Source organism: Gobio gobio, assembly GCF_949357685.1.
Source record: "Gobio gobio genome assembly, chromosome: 20".
NCBI lineage: Eukaryota > Metazoa > Chordata > Actinopteri > Cypriniformes > Gobionidae > Gobio > Gobio gobio.
Window position 1 is genome coordinate 48,581,575 of NC_137113.1, and position 19,372 is coordinate 48,600,946.

At 44.2% G+C, this 19,372-nt stretch overlaps 1 protein-coding gene across 3 annotated transcripts in view; it reads right to left on the bottom strand.

Moving 5' to 3' along the window:
• Positions 1-19,372, bottom strand: part of abcc3 (ATP-binding cassette, sub-family C (CFTR/MRP), member 3) — a 118,735-nt gene that overhangs the window by 62,499 nt on the left and 36,864 nt on the right. For all 3 annotated transcript variants that reach the window (XM_079801699.1, XM_079801700.1, XM_079801698.1), the window contains 4 exons: positions 18,066-18,243; positions 3,996-4,157; positions 2,844-2,936; positions 1,245-1,448 (listed from right to left, as the gene is read on the bottom strand). In XM_079801699.1, the coding sequence (XP_079657825.1) occupies positions 1,245-1,448; positions 2,844-2,936; positions 3,996-4,157; positions 18,066-18,243 (637 nt within the window). The remainder of the gene's footprint in view (positions 1-1,244; positions 1,449-2,843; positions 2,937-3,995; positions 4,158-18,065; positions 18,244-19,372) is intronic.

The window sequence follows — 19,372 nt, forward strand, 5'->3', positions numbered from 1 at the left end:
AGGGTCAGGGTGAGGGCGAGGGCGAGGGCGAGGGGGCGGGGGCGAGGGCGAGGGTGATGGTGAGGGTGAGGGGGCGAGGGTGAGGGCGAGGGTGAGGGTGAGGGCGAGGGGGTGAGGGTGAGGGTGAGGGGGCGAGGGCGAGGGTGAGGGGGCGAGGGTGAGGGTGAGGGTGAGGGGGCGAGGGTGAGGGTGAGGGTGAGGGTGAGGGTGAGGGGGTGTGGGTGAGGGTGAGGGTGAGGGGGCGAGGGTGAGGGTGAGGGCGAGGGCGAGGGCGAGGGTGAGGGTGAAGGTGAGGGGGCGAGGGTGAGGGTGAGGGTGAGGGTGAGGGCGAGGGGGTGAGGGTGAGGGCGAGGGTGAGGGGACGAGGGTGAGGGCGAGGGGGTGAGGGTGAGGGCGAGGGTGAGGGGGCGAGGGTGAGGGTGAGGGGGCGAGGGTGAGGGTGAGGGCGAGGGGGCAAGGGTGAGGGTGAGGGGGCGAGGGTGAGGGGGTGAGGGTGAGGGTGAGGGTGAGGGTGAGGGGGTGAGGGTGAGGGTGAGGGGGTGAGGGTGAGGGGGCAAGGGTGAGGGTGAGGGGGCGAGGGTGAGGGGGTGAGGGTGAGGGTGAGGGTGAGGGTGAGGGGGTGAGGGTGAGGGTGAGGGGGTGAGGGTGAGGGTGAGGGTGAGGGTGAGGGTGAGGGTGAGGGTGAGGGGGTGAGGGTGAGGGCGAGGGCGAGGGTGAGGGTGAGGGGGCGAGGGTGAGGGCGAGGGTGAGGGTGAGGGCGAGGGTGAGGGTGAGGGGGCGAGGGTGAGGGCGAGGGTGAGGGTGAGGGGGCGAGGGTGAGGGTGAGGGTGAGGGGGTGAGGGTGAGGGCGAGGGTGAGGGTGAGGGTGAGGGTGAGGGGGCGAGGGTGAGGGTGAGGGTGAGGGTGAGGGGGTGAGGGTGAGGGCGAGGGTGAGGGTGAGGGTGAGGGGGCGAGGGTGAGGGTGAGGGCGAGGGTGAGGGTGAGGGGGCGAGGGTGAGGGCGAGGGTGAGGGGGTGAGGGTGAGGGTGAGGGTGAGGGGGTGAGGGTGAGGGTGAGGGGGTGAGGGTGAGGGCGAGGGTGAGGGTGAGGGTGAGGGGGTGAGGGTGAGGGCGAGGGTGAGGGTGAGGGTGAGGGTGAGGGGGCGAGGGTGAGGGTGAGGGTGAGGGTGAGGGCGAGGGTGAGGGTGAGGGCGAGGGTGAGGGTGAGGGGGTGAGGGTGAGGGTGAGGGTGAGGCGGGCGGTCACCAGGAAGGGTGCGCTGGTCCAGGCCATGGTGGACAGGGCGCTCAGGTAGGCCGTCTTCCTCAGCACGTTGAGCTCCTTCTGCCGGATCTGCAGCACCTTCTCCTTGAAGGAGATCTCCCAGGCGTACAGCTTCAGCACTTTGATCCCGTTCAGGATCTCGTTCATCAGCTTGATGCGGTCGTCCTTGTGCTTCATCTGCTCCACCTGTGCACACACACACACACACACACACACACACTCTTACAGCCTTCAGGAGCTTCAATAGGGTTATATATATATTCTGTTTTCACTTTTTTAAATTCAAGTTTTAGTAATTTGTTGTGCTTTTCATTTTCATTCGTCATGTGTAGATTTTATTTATTTCAGTATCAAGTTCAAATAAATGAAAAATGAAAAAATATATTTAGTATTTTATTAGATTTAAAGTTTACTTTTCACAGCAGTTTTATTTTAGCTTTCATTAATATTTTTAATTCATTTTTCATTTAAGTTTTTTTTTTAAAAATGTGTATTTTCTTTTATTACAGTTTACAACCCAAACATTATATGTTATTTTATTTCCAATAATAAGACCTATAACCCTATTAACCGTAATAATAACCATAATAATAACAGTAATAATAACTGTAATAACTGTAATAACCCTGGTGGTAGTAATAGAGATGCTGGTGCTCTGTCTCTTTAAGAGGAAATGAAGCTTCACAGAAATGAGTGAGGCTGATAGGCTGTGGAAACCCCGGCTGCGGCCGCGCTGGAGATGATGTGTTGATAAGCAGCAGAGCTGAAGCTGTGGCTGAACACGTGTTTAACATGTTTCCACAGTCCACAGAAATCATTCTGTCATTGCCTCAATGCAGAAACACCAGATCTTCTCCATCATAACTCATAACTCATAACTCATGGAGTCGCTGAATCATTCACTCAGCGCCCGCCTGTTAATGGGTCGGCCCATCAGTGGCACGTGTGTGTTCTCTGCGTGTTCTCTGCGTGTTCTCTGTGTGTTCTCTGTGTGTTCTCTGCGTGTTCTCTGCGTGTTCTCTGCGTGTTCTCTGCGTGTGCGTGTTCTCTGCGTGTTCTCTGCGTGTTCTCTGCGTGTTCTCTGCGTGTTCTCTGCGCGTTCTCTGCGTGTTCTCTGTGTGTTCTCTGCGTGTGCGTGTTCTCTGCGTGTTCTCTGCGTGTTCTCTGTGTGTTCTCTGCGTGTTCTCTGTGTGTTCTCTGTGTGTTCTCTGCGTGTTCTCTGTGTGTTCTCTGCGTGTTCTCTGTGTGTTCTCTGTGTGTTCTCTGCGTGTTCTCTGCGTGTTCTCTGCATGTTCTCTGCGCGTTCTCTGCGTGTTCTCTGCATGTTCTCTGTGTGTTCTCTGCGTGTTCTCTGCATGTTCTCTGTGTGTTCTCTGCGTGTTCTCTGCATGTTCTCTGTGTGTTCTCTGCGTGTTCTCTGCGTGTTCTCTGCGTGTTCTGTGTGTGTTCTCTGCGTGTTCTGTGTGTGTTCTCTGCGTGTTCTCTGCGTGTTCTCTGCGTGTTCTCTGCGTGTTCTCTGCGTGTTCTCTGCGTGTTCTCTGCATGTTCTCGGCGTGTTCTCTGCGTGTTCTGAACTCTGACCTGGTATGTTCTGGTCTTCATGGCGATGACAGCGTTGAACGGGATCAGCAGAACCATCACGGCCACACCGGCCAGCACAGACGGACCCAGGTTCTGGACAAACACAACAGTGAGAACACACACACACACACACACAGTCCAGCGTAACGCTCATCATTTGGGGCAGTTCGATTGGACGCACGGCCTTTAATGTCAAAAAACGACGGCCTGAAGGGAAATGTATTTTATTCATAACTATGCATGATTAAATGGCTGGAAGCATTTAATATTTGCATTTAGCATCAGAATCTCTAACAGAAACATTATGCATGAATATGATTATCCTTATAACCAGTGTTGGGGAAACGCATTACAAGTAACTAATTACTTTTTCCAAGTAACTAGTAAAGTAACGCATTACTTTTCAAATTTACATTTTCACATTAGTTTGACTGACAGCTCTCCTGCCCTCATGTGGAGAAGAATAAGAGCAGAGCAGAGCAGAGGTGTGTGTGTGTGTGTGTGTGTGTGTGTGTGTGTGTGTGTGTGTGTGTGTGTGTGTGTGTGTGTGTGTGTGTGTGTGTGTGTGTGTGTGTGAACATGATGGTTATTGTAGTTCTAGACTAAATGTGAGCATTTATTTATCTCACTTGCACAATAAAGATTCTGTTCTCCTCAAAATGAATAAAATCAGTCAATTGCAAAATCAGAAACCTCCAATAATTAAATGTTAAATAAAACAACTATTTTTATGCATAATCTACCTTTATATTTAATTGACCAATGTCTTGCTGCTGACCTTTGATGATGAAAATTACTAGATTTTTAGTTTTTATTGGTAAAACTTTTTTCTCCTGCATCTATTCTCCATTATCCAGAGCTGCGCCCTCTAGTGTTCATGAGGGAATCTGCATTTCTACTTATTATTTACATTTTTGGTATGAAGAGGTCTTTACCGCTGCACAAAAATATAACTACAAAAACAAAAACAAGCCCAGCCCAGGTGAGAAAAAGTAGCGCAAAAGTAACGTAACGCATTACTTTTCTTAAAAAGTAACTAAGTAACTCAATTAGTTACTTTTTAAGGGAGTAACGCAATATTGTAATGCATTACTTTTCAAAGTAACTTTCCCCAACACTGGTTCTAACGGGAAGTGTGTAAGTGTGCTTCACCTGCCACAGGAAGAAGAGGGCGAGGATGATCTGCAGAGGCGCTGACCACAGCATGTTGAGGAAGGTGACGAGATCCATGAAGCGCTGAGCGTCCACGGACATCAGATTGACCACCTCACCCACGGTGGACGAGCGCTTGGCCGCGTTTGTGATCACCAGTGCCTGTGAGGACAGATAAAGTGTCAAACACTGCAGAAATCATTCTGTTCATCACCACAATACAGAAACAACCAGATCTTATATGGTTTCATCGGACGCACCGTTGCCACGGTTACGCCTGGCCCGAAGTTAACTTCGGTCTGTGTTTGTTTAATCGGTCTGGCAAGGGGATCGTATGGCGCACTACTCAGTAGAAACACATGTTTGACGTACTATTCTTGGATAACATGATATAAATATGAAAGGGTCGATTCATGATTCAGATCGCCAAACCGCTGAATCGACTCACTGATTCATAACGCTCCGAACCGCTGAATCGACTCACTGATTCATAACGCTTCGAAGCTTCATGATGCCGTGTTTTGAAATCGGTCATCTCTATATAAGTCGTTATTTAGGGTTTGTTTGTGCACAGAAACTATTCTCGTCTTCATAAAGTTATTGTAGAGCCGCTGTAGTGAGATGGACTTTGTAACTTTAGTCTTTAGTGTCTTTTAAGGGTCTTGAGAGTGTAAAGTTGAGCCAATGGAGGCCTTTCAGAGCATCAGATTTACACTAAAATATCTTAATTTGTGTCTGAAGATGAACGGAGGTCTGACGGGTGTCCAACCACATGAGGGTCAGTCATTAATGACAGAATTTACATTTTTGGGTGAACTAACCCTTTAACGATCAAGCAGAGAGAATATGACACCAGCGCAAAAACAGTGTGTGCGACTCACCAAAAAGCCTTAAATGCTTCATAAATATCCAGCATACGAGAGCAGCGTCTAATGTAATATACTTGTTATTTATTTTGCTTGTTATCAGAAATAATCTACTCTAGACTAGAGGTGATTATTCTGGCTGCGTTTACACTTGGCATTAACATGTGATAACCGTGATCATCAGCCAATCAGGGCGAGTTTACATTTGTTCACATCAAGTGGTCGCCATCTAGATAACTGATCTGATTTATGTTTCCCGCTAAATCCCGCAAAAGTAACGCAGAAGTAACGCAAAAGAAACGCAGAAGTAACGCAAAATTAACGCAGAAGTAACGCAAAAGTAACGCAGAAGTAACGCAGAAGTAGCACAGAAGTAACGCAGAAGTAGCGCAAAGTAACGCAGAAGTAACGCAAAAGTAACGCAGAAGTAACGCAGAAGTAACGCAAAAGTAACGCAAAAGTAATGCAGAAGTAACGCAGAAGTAACGCAGAAGTAGCGCAAAAGTAACGCAGAAGCGCAAAAGTAAAAGTAACGCAGAAGTAACGCAAAAGTAACTCAGAAGTAACGCAGAAGTAACGCAAAAGTAACGCAGAAGAAGCGCAAAAGTAAAAGTAACGCAGAAGTAGCGCAAAAGTAACGCAGAAGAAGTGCAAAAGTAAAAGTAACGCAGAAGTAACGCAAAAGTAACGCAGAAGTAACGCAAAACTAACGCAGAAGTAACGCAAAAGTAACGCAGAAGTAGCGCAAAAGTAACGCAGAAGAAGCGCAAAAGTAAAAGTAACGCAAAAGTAACGCAGAAGAAGCGCAAAAGTAAAAGTAACGCAGAAGTAACGCAAAACGAACGCAGAAGTAACGCAAAAGTAACGCAGAAGTAACGCAAAACTAACGCAGAAGTAACGCAGAAGTAGCGCAAAAGTAACGCAGAAGAAGCGCAAAAGTAAAAGTAACGCAGAAGTAACGCGAAAGTAACTCAGAAGTAACGCAGAAGTAACGCAAAAGTAACGCAGAAGAAGCGCAAAAGTAAAAGTAACGCAGAAGTAACGCAGAAGTAGCGCAAAAGTAACGCAGAAGAAGCGCAAAAGTAAAAGTAACGCAAAAGTAACGCAGAAGTAACGCAAAACTAACGCAGAAGTAACGCAAAAGTAACGCAGAAGTAACGCAAAAGTGACGCAGAAGTAAATCGGTGGACAGGGGTCAGCATGGGCTGGTCAGCGGCTGTGCCGCCCCATACTCCTCAAACTGAGATGCTCTGTGTATTCTGAGTCCTTTCTATCAGAACCAGCATTAACTTCTGGAGCAGTTTGAGCTTCAGTAGCTCGTCTGTTTGATCAACCACACGGGCATCAATGAGCCTCGGCCGCCCATGACCCTGTGGCCGGTTCTCCACTGGTCCTTCATGACCCTGTGGCCGGTTCTCCACTGGTCCTTCATGACCCTGTGGCCGGTTCTCCACTGGTCCTTCATGACCCTGTGGCCGGTTCTCCACTGGTCCTTCATGACCCTGTGGCCGGTTCTCCACTGGTCCTCCATGACCCTGTGGCCGGTTCTCCACTGGTCCTTCATGACCCTGTGGCCGGTTCTCCACTGGTCCTTCATGACCCTGTGGCCGGTTCTCCACTGGTCCTCCATGACCCTGTGGCCGGTTCTCCACTGGTCCTTCATGACCCTGTGGCCGGTTCTCCACTGGTCCTTCATGACCCTGTGGCCGGTTCTCCACTGGTCCTCCATGACCCTGTGGCCGGTTCTCCACTGGTCCTCCATGACCCTGTGGCCGGTTCTCCACTGGTCCTCCATGACCCTGTGGCCGGTTCTCCACTGGTCCTTCATGACCCTGTGGCCGGTTCTCCACTGGTCCTCCATGACCCTGTGGCCGGTTCTCCACTGGTCCTCCATGACCCTGTGGCCGGTTCTCCACTGGTCCTCCATGACCCTGTGGCCGGTTCTCCACTGGTCCTTCATGACCCTGTGGCCGGTTCTCCACTGGTCCTCCATGACCCTGTGGCCGGTTCTCCACTGGTTCTTCATGACCCTGTGGCCGGTTCTCCACTGGTCCTTCATGACCCTGTGGCCGGTTCTCCACTGGTCCTTCATGACCCTGTGGCCGGTTCTCCACTGGTCCTTCATGACCCTGTGGCCGGTTCTCCACTGGTCCTTCATGACCCTGTGGCCGGTTCTCCACTGGTCCTCCATGACCCTGTGGCCGGTTCTCCACTGGTCCTTCATGACCCTGTGGCTGGTTCTCCACTGGTCCTCCATGACCCTGTGGCCGGTTCTCCACTGGTCCTCCATGACCCTGTGGCCGGTTCTCCACTGGTCCTCCATGACCCTGTGGCCGGTTCTCCACTGGTCCTTCATGACCCTGTGGCCGGTTCTCCACTGGTCCTCCATGACCCTGTGGCCGGTTCTCCACTGGTCCTCCATGACCCTGTGGCCGGTTCTCCACTGGTCCTCCATGACCCTGTGGCCGGTTCTCCACTGGTCCTCCATGACCCTGTGGCCGGTTCTCCACTGGTCCTTCATGACCCTGTGGCCGGTTCTCCACTGGTCCTCCATGACCCTGTGGCCGGTTCTCCACTGATCCTCCATGACCCTGTGGCCGGTTCTCCACTGGTCCTCCATGACCCTGTGGCCGGTTCTCCACTGGTCCTTCATGACCCTGTGGCCGGTTCTCCACTGGTCCTTCATGACCCTGTGGCCGGTTCTCCACTGGTCCTTCACTTCTGATAGAGACTGGCCACTGCAGACCGGGAACACCCCACAAGAGCTGCAGTTTTGGAGATGCTCTGACCATCACAATCTGGCCCTTGTCAAACTCGCTCAAATCCTTACGCTTGCCCATTTTTCCTGCTTCTAACACATCAACTCTGAGGACAACATGTTCACTTGCTGCCTAATATATCAGAGATCATCAGTGTTATTCACTTCACCGGTTGTCCTGATTGGTGTATCAAAGTAGTGGCACCTGCTGATGCAATATCCCATCACAAAGCACACACTTTTTCAGTTTTAGAAACATTGTTGGCGTCAGACAGTCGTACGCCCACGAGTGAAGCGAGTTTCAGCAGCTCTGGGTAAAAGTGCACAAATGTGTGTGAACACGCCTTCACACCGCCACACCTAAGGCCACTGAAATCCCTCTTCTATTCTTTTGCTTTTACTCATTAGAGCAGTAGAGCAGAGGTCAAACGGCTGGATTATCGTCCAATCACCCGCCACTCGTCTTCTCTAAACGCAATGTCATGCTGGCAATTCAGAAGTTGACGTATCTTTTAGAAGATTTAATGTTTATACTGTAAATGTAACTCTTGCTTCTGACAGTCCCAGCAATATAGCCATGACAGGAATAACACGTTACTGTTAATGTAAGCTCAGGTATCCGTGTCTAGAGTTCCCTGACATGCCTTTTATGAACCCGACCACATTTATCATAATAAACACTCAAACAAGTTCATTTGAGTTTTGAAAGTTGCCGTTTCTAGTGCAACGAACGTTATTTAACCCCTAAAACAAGCTTAAAAACATTCCCTCGCCCTCATGATATTCCAAACCTATATTTGCATGTACAATAGCATGCATTTCTTTCTTTTGCGCAACACAAAATACGATATGTTGAAGAACAAGCAGGCCATTGTGTGAACAAACACACACTGATATTGTGTTATGCAGGTTATGCAAAGGTTGAACAGACGTTCCTCATGGAACATTAATAGAACGTTTGTTCAAAGTTATCAAGTTTATATAATATTCTCGAAATTTATTTGGAGGTTCGCTTAGATTGCTTGTAGTCAAGGATTTTATCCCTTAAAACGCACCAAAATTATGTATTTCTCCTGTGAAAATTGAGAAAAGACGTGGAAATGCACTATCCAAACTTAAATGGCTGTTATTCAAGAATGCTTTTGAATATAGATCTACGTTTAAGTCTTGATTTAAAGAAGACATTCGGCATGTGGAAGTGAAAGTGATTCAAACGATGAAAGTATGAAAAAGTTATGCAAGTTTAAATTTACTGTACATTTAAAATACTGTACTAAATAGCTTTTATTTTATATAAAATATCTATTTTACAAACAAACAAAAAAACTGTAAAATTACTATAAAATCAAAGCCATATGTTTAACCAAGTTGTGTTCCAAATTTGAAGTTGATATCACAAACATTTATTTTTTTTAGGCGCTGTACCCAAAATTTCCATCGGGCGACACACATTCCATTGATTTTGATGCATTTTCCTGTAACAAATTACAACATTTCTATCCAAATATCACTTCTATCACAAAAAAGTCACCAAATATGGACCCTTGAGACTCAGAGCTTTCCGACGATATGTTTCGTTAAGATTAGAAAGTGTTTTGAGTATAAAGTCGTTAAAATAATTTTCGTAATATGAAACATGACACCGCCCACTAGGGGGAGGAGCCTGCTAGAAGAATTTAGAGTACCGTTTCCATGGTAACACAACGTCCGATTTCAAAACGGTTTTGAGTTAGTAGGCTTTCGAATGATACCTAATTTATGATGATTACTAAAATATATGATACGAATAAAAAGGCGATCAAAAAAAAGAGCACCAAGTAGTTAAGCGGTTAAAAATAGCGTGAATGTAACTCCACACCCTCACCTCATTTAGTATATGAATATGCAAATGAGCCCCGCCTCCACTCACTCACACAGGCTCGTCTACAAGTCGATGTTTCAGAATGGTAATGCGTTTAATGTACAACATCGGACACATAATGTAATAAATATGATTATCCTTTGGCTTGACTACATTATCAAACAGCTAATAATGTGATGCTAATGTCACACACACTATGTTTGCTGCCTTCTAAAGGTCCTTTCACACTGGACGCCATTTTGACGCGCAATGGTTTTATTTTCTGATCAGCTGTTTGTGAAATGAGTGCTTCCACTATGGCCGCGCCGGCGCGATCGGCTCGCTTTTTTTCTTATCAGTGCCAAAGACACTCAAAGGGCCCTATCTTGCACCCAGCGCAATTGACTTTGTACACCGACGCATGTGTCATTCTTATTTTGCACCCGCGCAAAGCGCGCTTTTCCCTCCACAGAAGCACGTCGCTAAACTAGTGAATGAACTTGCGCTACCTGGGCGGTTCAGCGCAAAAAAGGAGGCGTGTTCCGGCGCAAACAATCCCTGGTGCTATTTTGCTGTTCCATTAAACAATTGCGCCACTGACCAGAAAAAAACCTAGTCTAAAGTCAGTGGCGCGTTGCGCGTTGTTCATTATGCTATTTTAAGGGCGCATGCTTGACCATAATGTATAGCGTGCACAACGCTCATACACTTTGCTCATGTAATCTACACAGATGCAACAGTTATTTTTGCAAATCATAAATTGTTACACAAAAAAATATTAACACATGAGATGACGGAAATCATTGTGGTGTGCCACGAAGATGTGAAAAAATAGGCATAAATCTAGCTTACAAATGATTCAGGCTAATTGTAATAATTAAGGATAAGACCTGTTTGCCCAATAGTGGCAAGACATATATGTATATAAGGACATCTGACAAATTGGTTTGTCCGTCAAGAACCAGGAAAAAAAATCGACTGAAAAACTGAAAAAACTGAAAGACTGAAAAAAAAAAGACTGTGAAATGACCTTTACCATAATGTACAACATTACAACTTCACTTCTCTGTCTTTCACTGCTCTTACAAGAACATCAGTCTCCTCGGCTGTGAACCGCTCCTGGCGTGCGCCTGGTAAATACGCCATAATAATAGCAATCCATAATGGAACTTGCTCACCTGCTTTTAAAGGGAATGTTGGATGACGCTCGGATTGGTTTATTCACGTTACGCCCAAACCACACCTATGAATAATGAAGCTACTTCAGACCATCCCATTTTAGATTTGCGCCGGGCGCAAGAGCCATTTATCCCGCCGGGAAAATAGCAACAGCGCCGAGACCCGCCCACAAAGTTACTTGCGCTTCGCGCTTTGACAGTTGCGTTTCAGATCGTTAAAATAGGGCCCAAAGTGTTATACATCATTATACTCTGTTAAGTTTCTATTTTTTTGTGTACAGTCACAATAAAAACAAAATGTTTTGCTTTTTGCAAAATAATTAAAACAAACATGATGCGCGATCTGCAGCCTCTCTCTCTTCATTCAGATAGTCTTCAGAGAAGGAACTCTAGCTTAGTGAATACTTTTCTCACAAACAGCTGCGTCATCATTCCCCACACTTCTATTTTGCTTGTGCGGAAGCTTTTTATTTTTGTCAGTCGTGGGACGGGACTTTACTTATTTCATTGTAACCTGAAATGTCATTGGTCAATCCCGTTTTTCCGGAGTCGCGTTGTGTGCAGTCAAAGAAACAACAACAAACGTAACTCTCTGTTTTTTCGATGCCATCTTTATTTTGAAAGATATGTGTGAAAACTGGTGACACTTCTGTCAGATTCTGAGAAGCGCGTTGTCCTGATTCAGTCTCTGCTGTCAGATGAGATGTTATCAGTCTATATGTCAGTAAAAATTTGATGCGTTAAACTATGCTCGCAGCACGCAATCTTAAATATCACACGCAAATGTGCCGCGCTGTATATCACTTCAAATAAAGCGCAAAAGAAACTATGAGCATGCAAAGTCGTAGTTCTGTCATCTATTAAGTCATGAAATAAGACAAAATGTGATTGAAGTTGCGTTAAAACTGCGTGCATGTATATATTTGTTAAATATGAGTCACATATATCTCTGGAATTTTTTTTAATATTCTGCCATGTGAGATTGCAATATAAGGCACAAGCTGAAATTTTTTTTAATGCACAAATATATGTGAGCATTGTGCCCCAATTTGCACCAATTTATACTGAAGGATAGGCGCTAATTTTGCTTTCACTTGTAAAGTATACAAACAACAATGGATAATATATATATTAGGGCTGTCAAAAGATTAATCGCGATTAATCGCATTCAAAATAAAAGTTTGTGTTTACATAATATATGTGTGTGTACTCTGTTAATTATTATTTATATATAAATACACACACAAGCATGTATATATTTAAGAAATATTTGCATGTATATACTGTATATACATTTATATAATCTATAATATATATAAATATAAATGTTTTATATATAAAAATAATATTTTTTTCTTAAATATATTCATGCTTGTGTGTGTATTTATATATAAATAATAATTAACAGAGTACACACACATATATTATGTAAACACAAACTTTTATTTCGGATGCGATTAATCGCGATTAATTTTTTGACAGCCCTAATTTAAATGCATAAAATAAAATGTTGACTTCCGTCCTTACAATTCAATTCAATAGAGAACACGTGTTTTTCTTTTACTGAGTTTAATTTTTGATAGAACTGTTGCAATTATTTATTTTGACAACTAATAAAGAAAATTAAACATTCAGTCTTTACTTTTTCGGTTGCAAGGTTTAGAAACAGGCCTTACAGACTAACTAACAGAGTTCATTGATTATATAACATTCAATGAATAATTTAGGCTATGTAGTTATTATCTGCATGTCACATCCATGAAAGATGCAACAATGGAGAAAAAGATATTAGGGGTTTTGAGAACCAGAACCTGGCTGACTGAGCAAGTTCAACTTTAGCTATAATGTTAGCCTGGAGGTGAGGAATAACACAAAAAAAATTCAAATTCACTCAGTATTCCATGATCTAATTCACTACTATCTCCATTACAATTAAGTAGGCCTACGAATCAGCTGTATTCATTTGTGTTGTAGGCACTTAAAGAGTCCAGTATGTTATAGTCAAACTAATTTTAATGTTGAAATAACGAAGATTACGCCACTGGCGCCTGGTTATTAATGGCATTAAATTGCCGCCATACTCCATACCGAACGCGAATGTGCTTGGGCGGATTACTCTCACAGCGACAGAAAAGGCTTCAACCAATCACATACAAGGAAACAAAGGTCATGAAATGTCCAATTGATGTCACTAAATCAACATTAACCTCATATGTCATGAGATTCCAGCTCCTGTGGAGGACATGCTAGTCACTGTAGGCTACAGACAATCATAACATCACCTTTTGAGTTAAAACTGGTTGATTTTTTTCTAACCTAATTGTGTCCGACTATAGAAAGTGAATGTGTTTCCGTCAGCACGACTGTGGCACTGAAATGTTAACATTGTGACTCAACTGGAAACACAACTGCTCTGGATCGACTGGTTCCTGAAGTGTGTGTGTGTGTGTGTGTGTGTGTGTGTGTGTGTGTGTGTGTGTGTGTGTGTGTGTGTGTGTGTGTGTGTGTGTGTGTGTGTGTGTGTGTGTGTGTGTGTGTGTGTGTGTGTGTGTGTGTGTGTGTGTGTGTATGTGTGGACTGGTAATCATAACGTTATGGGGACAAAATGTCCCCACAAAGATAGCAATATCCGAAATCCTCATCCTTGTGGGGACATTTTTAGGTCCCCATGAGGAAAACATCTTATAAATCAGACTAAGTGATGTTTTTTGAAAATGTAAAATTGCAGAATGTCTCCTGTGAGGGTTAGGTTTAGGGGCAGGGGCAGTGTAAGGGGATAGGATATACGGTATGTACGGTATAAAAACCATTACGCCTATGGAAAGTCCCCATAAAAGATGAAAACACTACATGTGTGTGTGTGTGTGTGTGTGTGTGTGTGTGTGTGTGTGTGTGTGTGTGTGTGTGTGTGTGTGTGTGTGTGTGTGTGTGTGTGTGTGTGTGTGTGTGTGTGTGTGTGTGTGTGTGTGTGTGTGTGTGTTTGGTTTCAAAGCGAAACGTAAAAGCGCCTATTTAAGGGAGTTTGTCAATTGTTTTGTTGTTGTGTTTTTCATTAAAAATAATAGACTAATGAACCCATAATTCAAGCAACCCGCAGCCGAATTGGCGCTAATTCAAACCCGAAAGTTAAATGTGCACGGCCGCACAGAGCGCGCATTGTTTACTTTCGCCTGGCTCCGCAGTGTGAGCCTCCGCTACGCTGACTGCGCGCATTTATTTTTGCCGCGCGCACCCTCGCGCTCGTGCGGGCGCGTCGAGTATAAACGAGGCTTTACAGACGAACTGTTATTCATTCATGGCGTGCATTTCAATCATAGACTGATCAATGCTTGATCAGTGCCCTGACTACTGAACTAGGGAACTGATTGAGACGCACCCATGGCCTCACAGAGCGCGCATTTACAGGCGAGCTGTCATTCACGGTGTGTGAATACGCAACACTGGCGCGTATTCAGTTCAGAGCGGTCGTGTGCATGTTACTTTCGGTTAGATAGAATTAGTGATTTAAAAGCCTCCGCCGGTGATACCGGTATTACCGGTGTTGTCACACATCAATTAACCGGTGGGAAAATTTCCTCACCGTCACATCCCTAGGGGCAGTGTGTGTTTGTGTGTGTGTGTGTGTGTGTGTGTGTGATGGGTAGGTTTAGGGGCAGGGGCAGTGTGTGTGTGTGTGTGTGTGTGTGTGTGTGTGTGTGTGTGTGTGTGTGTGTGTGATGGGTAGGTTTAGGGGCAGTGTAAGGGGATAGAATATACGGTTTGTACGGTATAAAAACCATTACGCCTATGGAAAGTCCCCATTAAACATGAAAACCCAACATGTGTGTGTGTGTGTGTGTGTGTGTGTGTCGTCAGATGTGCTGCTACTGTCTCTCTCGAGCTCCTCAAATTCTCCCACGGACATTCGGAAGTAAGAGCGGAACCGGCCATGATAAAGCTTTAGCTCCTGTAGATCAGCAGACTCTCTGTTCTTAAGACTGAGTGAACCCAAAACCTTCTTTTCGGTCTTTTAAATGAAATGAAAAGCTCGTCTTCATTGGACGAGGAAGTGTCCGTGTGAATGTTTTGGACACACAAAATATTCACTTTTCCGCTTCGCTTTTCCGTCACGCGTCCGTTGTGAAAGGGCTTTAACAATCAGCATCCTTAGAGACGCTTTGAACAAGTCCGAACATCAGTGGAGAAAGGCAGAGTTCATCATAACACCGTAATGTACATTGTGAGACTGGAGAAACTGGAAACGCTGGAAGAGAGGACGACTCTCGGAGAAAACAAAGGACATTAACATCTGAACTCTCTCTTGTGAAATACGCATCCCCACCCGAGACAATCCCCTTCATTTACATTCATCCCCCTCTCCCTCATCTCTCCACTCATGATGTGAACCAGCTCTATAGAGTTTAATGCAGTGACACGTCGACTGGTACAAAGGTCTCATTCCCACAGAACCAGTGGCGCAAAAAGTGGGAATGCGCAATATGCATTCACCTTAGGGGCGCCAAAACGATGGTATGAAAAAAAAAATGTTTGTGGTATTTTCTATATGTAGCTGCTGTTGTGCGTTTCTAAAAAAATTCTGTATTTCCTCAATATTATATAACATTTTAGAGGAATAACAGGCTAGAGTAGACGCCCTCATAAGATTCCATAATAAACCAAAGTGTTCATATACGCTTGGGCAGGCGTCTGATTGCGCATTGACACATCAAAAGCGTCCTTACCACAAAAATGTGCGTTCTTATAAGATGCGCTTTGGGGTCAAGAAAAACGTGTGTTTCCGATGCGGGTTTTTATATCAAAGTGCACGTCCTCGACGCGTGATTTGCTATTTAAAAAACCGACGCCGTTTTTCGTGACCCCAGAGCGCACGTTAAGAACGCGCGCTTATACACTCACCTAAAGGATTATTAGGAACACACACTAATACTGTGTTTGACCCCTTTCGCTTTCAGAACTGCCTTAATTCTACGTGGCATTGACTCAACAAGCTGCTGAAAGCATTCTTTAGAAATGTTGGCCATATTGATAGGAGAGCATCTTGCAGTTGATGGAGATTTGTGGGATGCACATCCAGGGCACGAAGCTCCCGTTCCACCACATCCCAAAGATGCTCTATTGGGTTGAGATCTGGAGACTGTGGGGCCATTTTAGTCCAGTGAACTCATTGTCATGTTCAAGAAACCAATTTGAAATGATTGGAGCTTTGTGACGGTGCATTATCCTGCTGGAAGTAGCCATCAGAGGATGGGGACATGGTGCTCATAAAGGGATGGACATGGGCAGAAACAATGCTCAGGTAGGCCGTGGCATTTAGACCATGCCCAATTGGCACTAAGGGGCCTAAAGTGTGCCAAGAAAACATCCCCCACACCATTACACCACCACCACCAGCCTGCACAGTGGGAACAAGGCATGATGGATCCATGTTCTCATGCTGTTTACGCCAAATTCTGACTCTACCATCTGAATGTCTCAACAGAAATCCAGACTCATCAGACCAGGCGACATTTTTCCAGTCTTCAACTGTCCAATTTTGGTGCAAATTGTCGCCTCCTTTTCCTATTTGTAGTGGAGATGAGTGGTACCCGGTGGGGTCTTCTGCTGTTGTAGCCCATCCGCCTCAAGGTTGTGTGTGTTGTGGCTTCACAAATGCTTTGCTGCAGACCTCGGTTGTAACGAGTGGTTATTTCAGTCAAAGTTGCTCTTCTATCAGCTTGAATCAGTCGGCCCATTCTCCTCTGACCTCGAGCATCAACAAGGCATTTTCTCCCACAGGACTGCCGCAGACTGGATGTTTTTCCCTTTTCACACCATTCTTTGTAAACCCTAGAAATGGTTGTGTGTGAAAATCCCAATTGTGAAATACTCAGACCGGCCCGTCTGGCACCAACAACCATGCCACGCTCAAAATTGCTTAAATCCCCTTTCTTTCCCATTCCGACATTCAGTGTGGAGTTCAGGAGATTGTCTTGATCAGGACCACACCCCTTAATGCATTGAAGCAACTGCCATGTGATTGGTTGATTAGATAATCTAATTAGGTGAGTGTATGGTAAATCACACATCGAGGGCGCGCGCTATGAGTCTGACAAAACGCACGCTTTTAACGTGTAGGCTAAACCAAATAGTGCAAACTTGTGTTTGAAGTATCCAAACAGACTAAAGAACGGCTCTTTCCTTGGTGTTCTCAAAATTGCGTGCTTACTTTTTAGGGCACACCTCTTATAAAGTAAAGTTACATATTGTTGACCATCTTTTTAAGTCATTACACGATTTACCACGATACACTATGGCTGTTATAGAATTAAATGAAATCAGTATCAACAAAATCCATCTTACCATTTATCAAAATCCACTTACACTCTAATTACAATTGCCTACATAATGTCATGAGATTTTTAGATTTATGTTCTAAATATAATATTTTAATTATAGAAATATGAAATTATTCCAGGCCTATGAAACTATAAAACTGCCAGTATAGTTGGAGTGGATTCTAGAATCATTCAACTAATTTGTTCTAACCGACTGTTCAAAAACGGTGAATTATTCGAGAACGAAACCTATACTTTGTTTGAATCTATTTTTGTTGGAAAAATAGAGCAAAACTGTAAAAAATGACAACTTGTTGTTTATTGAACTGTTGTATAAAATTAATATCGCATTTTGCAATCGTGCTGATATAGGCTACTCTGGAAAATAGAACACTTATAATAAACAATATAATATTGCTTACCTCATAATTTCCTCTTTAATAACTTTCAGACGAATGTTTAGTTTTTTGTTCGTTATTAGCCTATTTTTAATGAAAATACAACAACAATAAAATAGTACAATAAAAAAAACTTGCGTATATTAAACTCTTAGACGGATGACGAATTGCTATACCCGAATTATAACAAATAAATAAATATTCATAACGCTTCGAAGCTTCATGAGGCCGAGTTTTGAAATCGTCATCACTATATAAGTCGTTATTTAGGGTTTGTTTGTGCACAGAAACTATTCTCGTCGCTTCATAAAGTTATTGTAGAGCCGCTATAGTGAGATGGACTTTGTAACTTTAGTCTTTAGTGTCTTTTAAGGGTCTTGAGAGTGTAAAGTTGAGCCAATGGAGGCCTTTCAGAGCATCAGATTTACACTAAAATATCTTCATTTGTGTCTGAAGATGAACGGAGGTCTGACGGGTGTCCAACCACATGAGGCTCAGTCATTAATGACACAATTTACATTTTTGGGTGAACTAACCCTTTAAAATAAACCTTTTTTATTTACAGCCCATACATAACGTCCGGCTCACTTATTTATTTGTTATTTGGGGGGCGCCAAAATTGTTGCTGCATATCCCTCTGGCACTGGGTAGTTGCGCCCCTGTACAAAAATACACAAATACTGCCCGTTGTGTGTGTAAGCGAGTGTGTTCTGCACCTTCCTGTAGATGGCTCCGATGATCCCGGAGCGCAGCCTCATGCCCGTGACAAAGCAGTACTGAAAGTGCTGATGCAAGATGAGGGTCTGCAAGAGGGAAGTGCCGAACATCAGGAAGGCCAGCGCATAACCCCACCACAGCGGCGCGTGCGGGTCTTTGGTGAAGTCGATCAACATCCTGCCAGAGACAGAGAATCACCTTAAAACCACACCTCTGTTCCTTTCACACTGTGTGCTTTGCATCAGTACACCAACAGCCAAACGTTCGGAATGATTCATGTTTTTAACCCTTAAATGCATTCACTGTCATTCACTCTCCTCCTCCTCCACATTCATTTTTTAAAGTAAGACATCAACCTTCTTAGTATGCCTCAATCAATCCATTTTAAACAATATAACAAGAAAAAAATAATATTTGTAAACTGTTTTTCCACTAGTTTTTTTGTCAAAATTGTAAAAGGTCGCTAACGACCCGAGGTGTGTAAGATTGTACGTATATATTTTTTTCTGCACAATAATAAATGAATCTATAATGACGAAATAACTGCAATTCATGTCTGATACACAATGATGAAGTGACGTTTCACTCATAGTCACCGCAGGCAGAAAACAAAACAATAATAATGGCAAGTGCTGAACACATTCAAATATTCCTGTCACTGTCACTTGATGGTCAAGAAGCTGTCAGTGATCAAAATATTGAGAATATTGCAGAATAATGCAGAATATACTGGGAAATGAGTTCTGACAAGGTCAGTGATGATGATGGTGTAAAACATCTGCTCAAACTGAACCCTTACAAACTCCAAAATGTAACGAAATGTTTTATTTTATTCTTCTGTAATCGTTGCACTAATATCAGGAGTTTTATATATTAATCGCGGCAGGTTTAGATCTATCCATGTTAGATATAGATCCGGGTCGCTAAAGACCCCAATATGTCCGAATGTTTGGCGGAAACGGTCATGCATTTAAGGGTTAATGTTAAAGGAACACGCCACTATTTGTGAGAAAAGGCTCATTTTCCGACTCCCCTAGAGTTGAACAGTTGAGTTTGACCGTTTGCGAATCCATTCAGCCGATCTCCGGGTCTGGCGCTAGCACTATTAGCATAGCTTAGCATAGATCATTGAATCTGATTAGACCGTTAGCATCTCGCTCAAAAATTACCAAAGAGTTTCCATATTTCTCCTCTTTAAAAGCCGTCTTCAAAAATAGGGGCGTGTTCCTTTAAATCTCTTCTGCTCACCAAGGCTACAAAATACAAAACTGCAAGGCTGCAATATTATCATCATTTAAAACAGCTG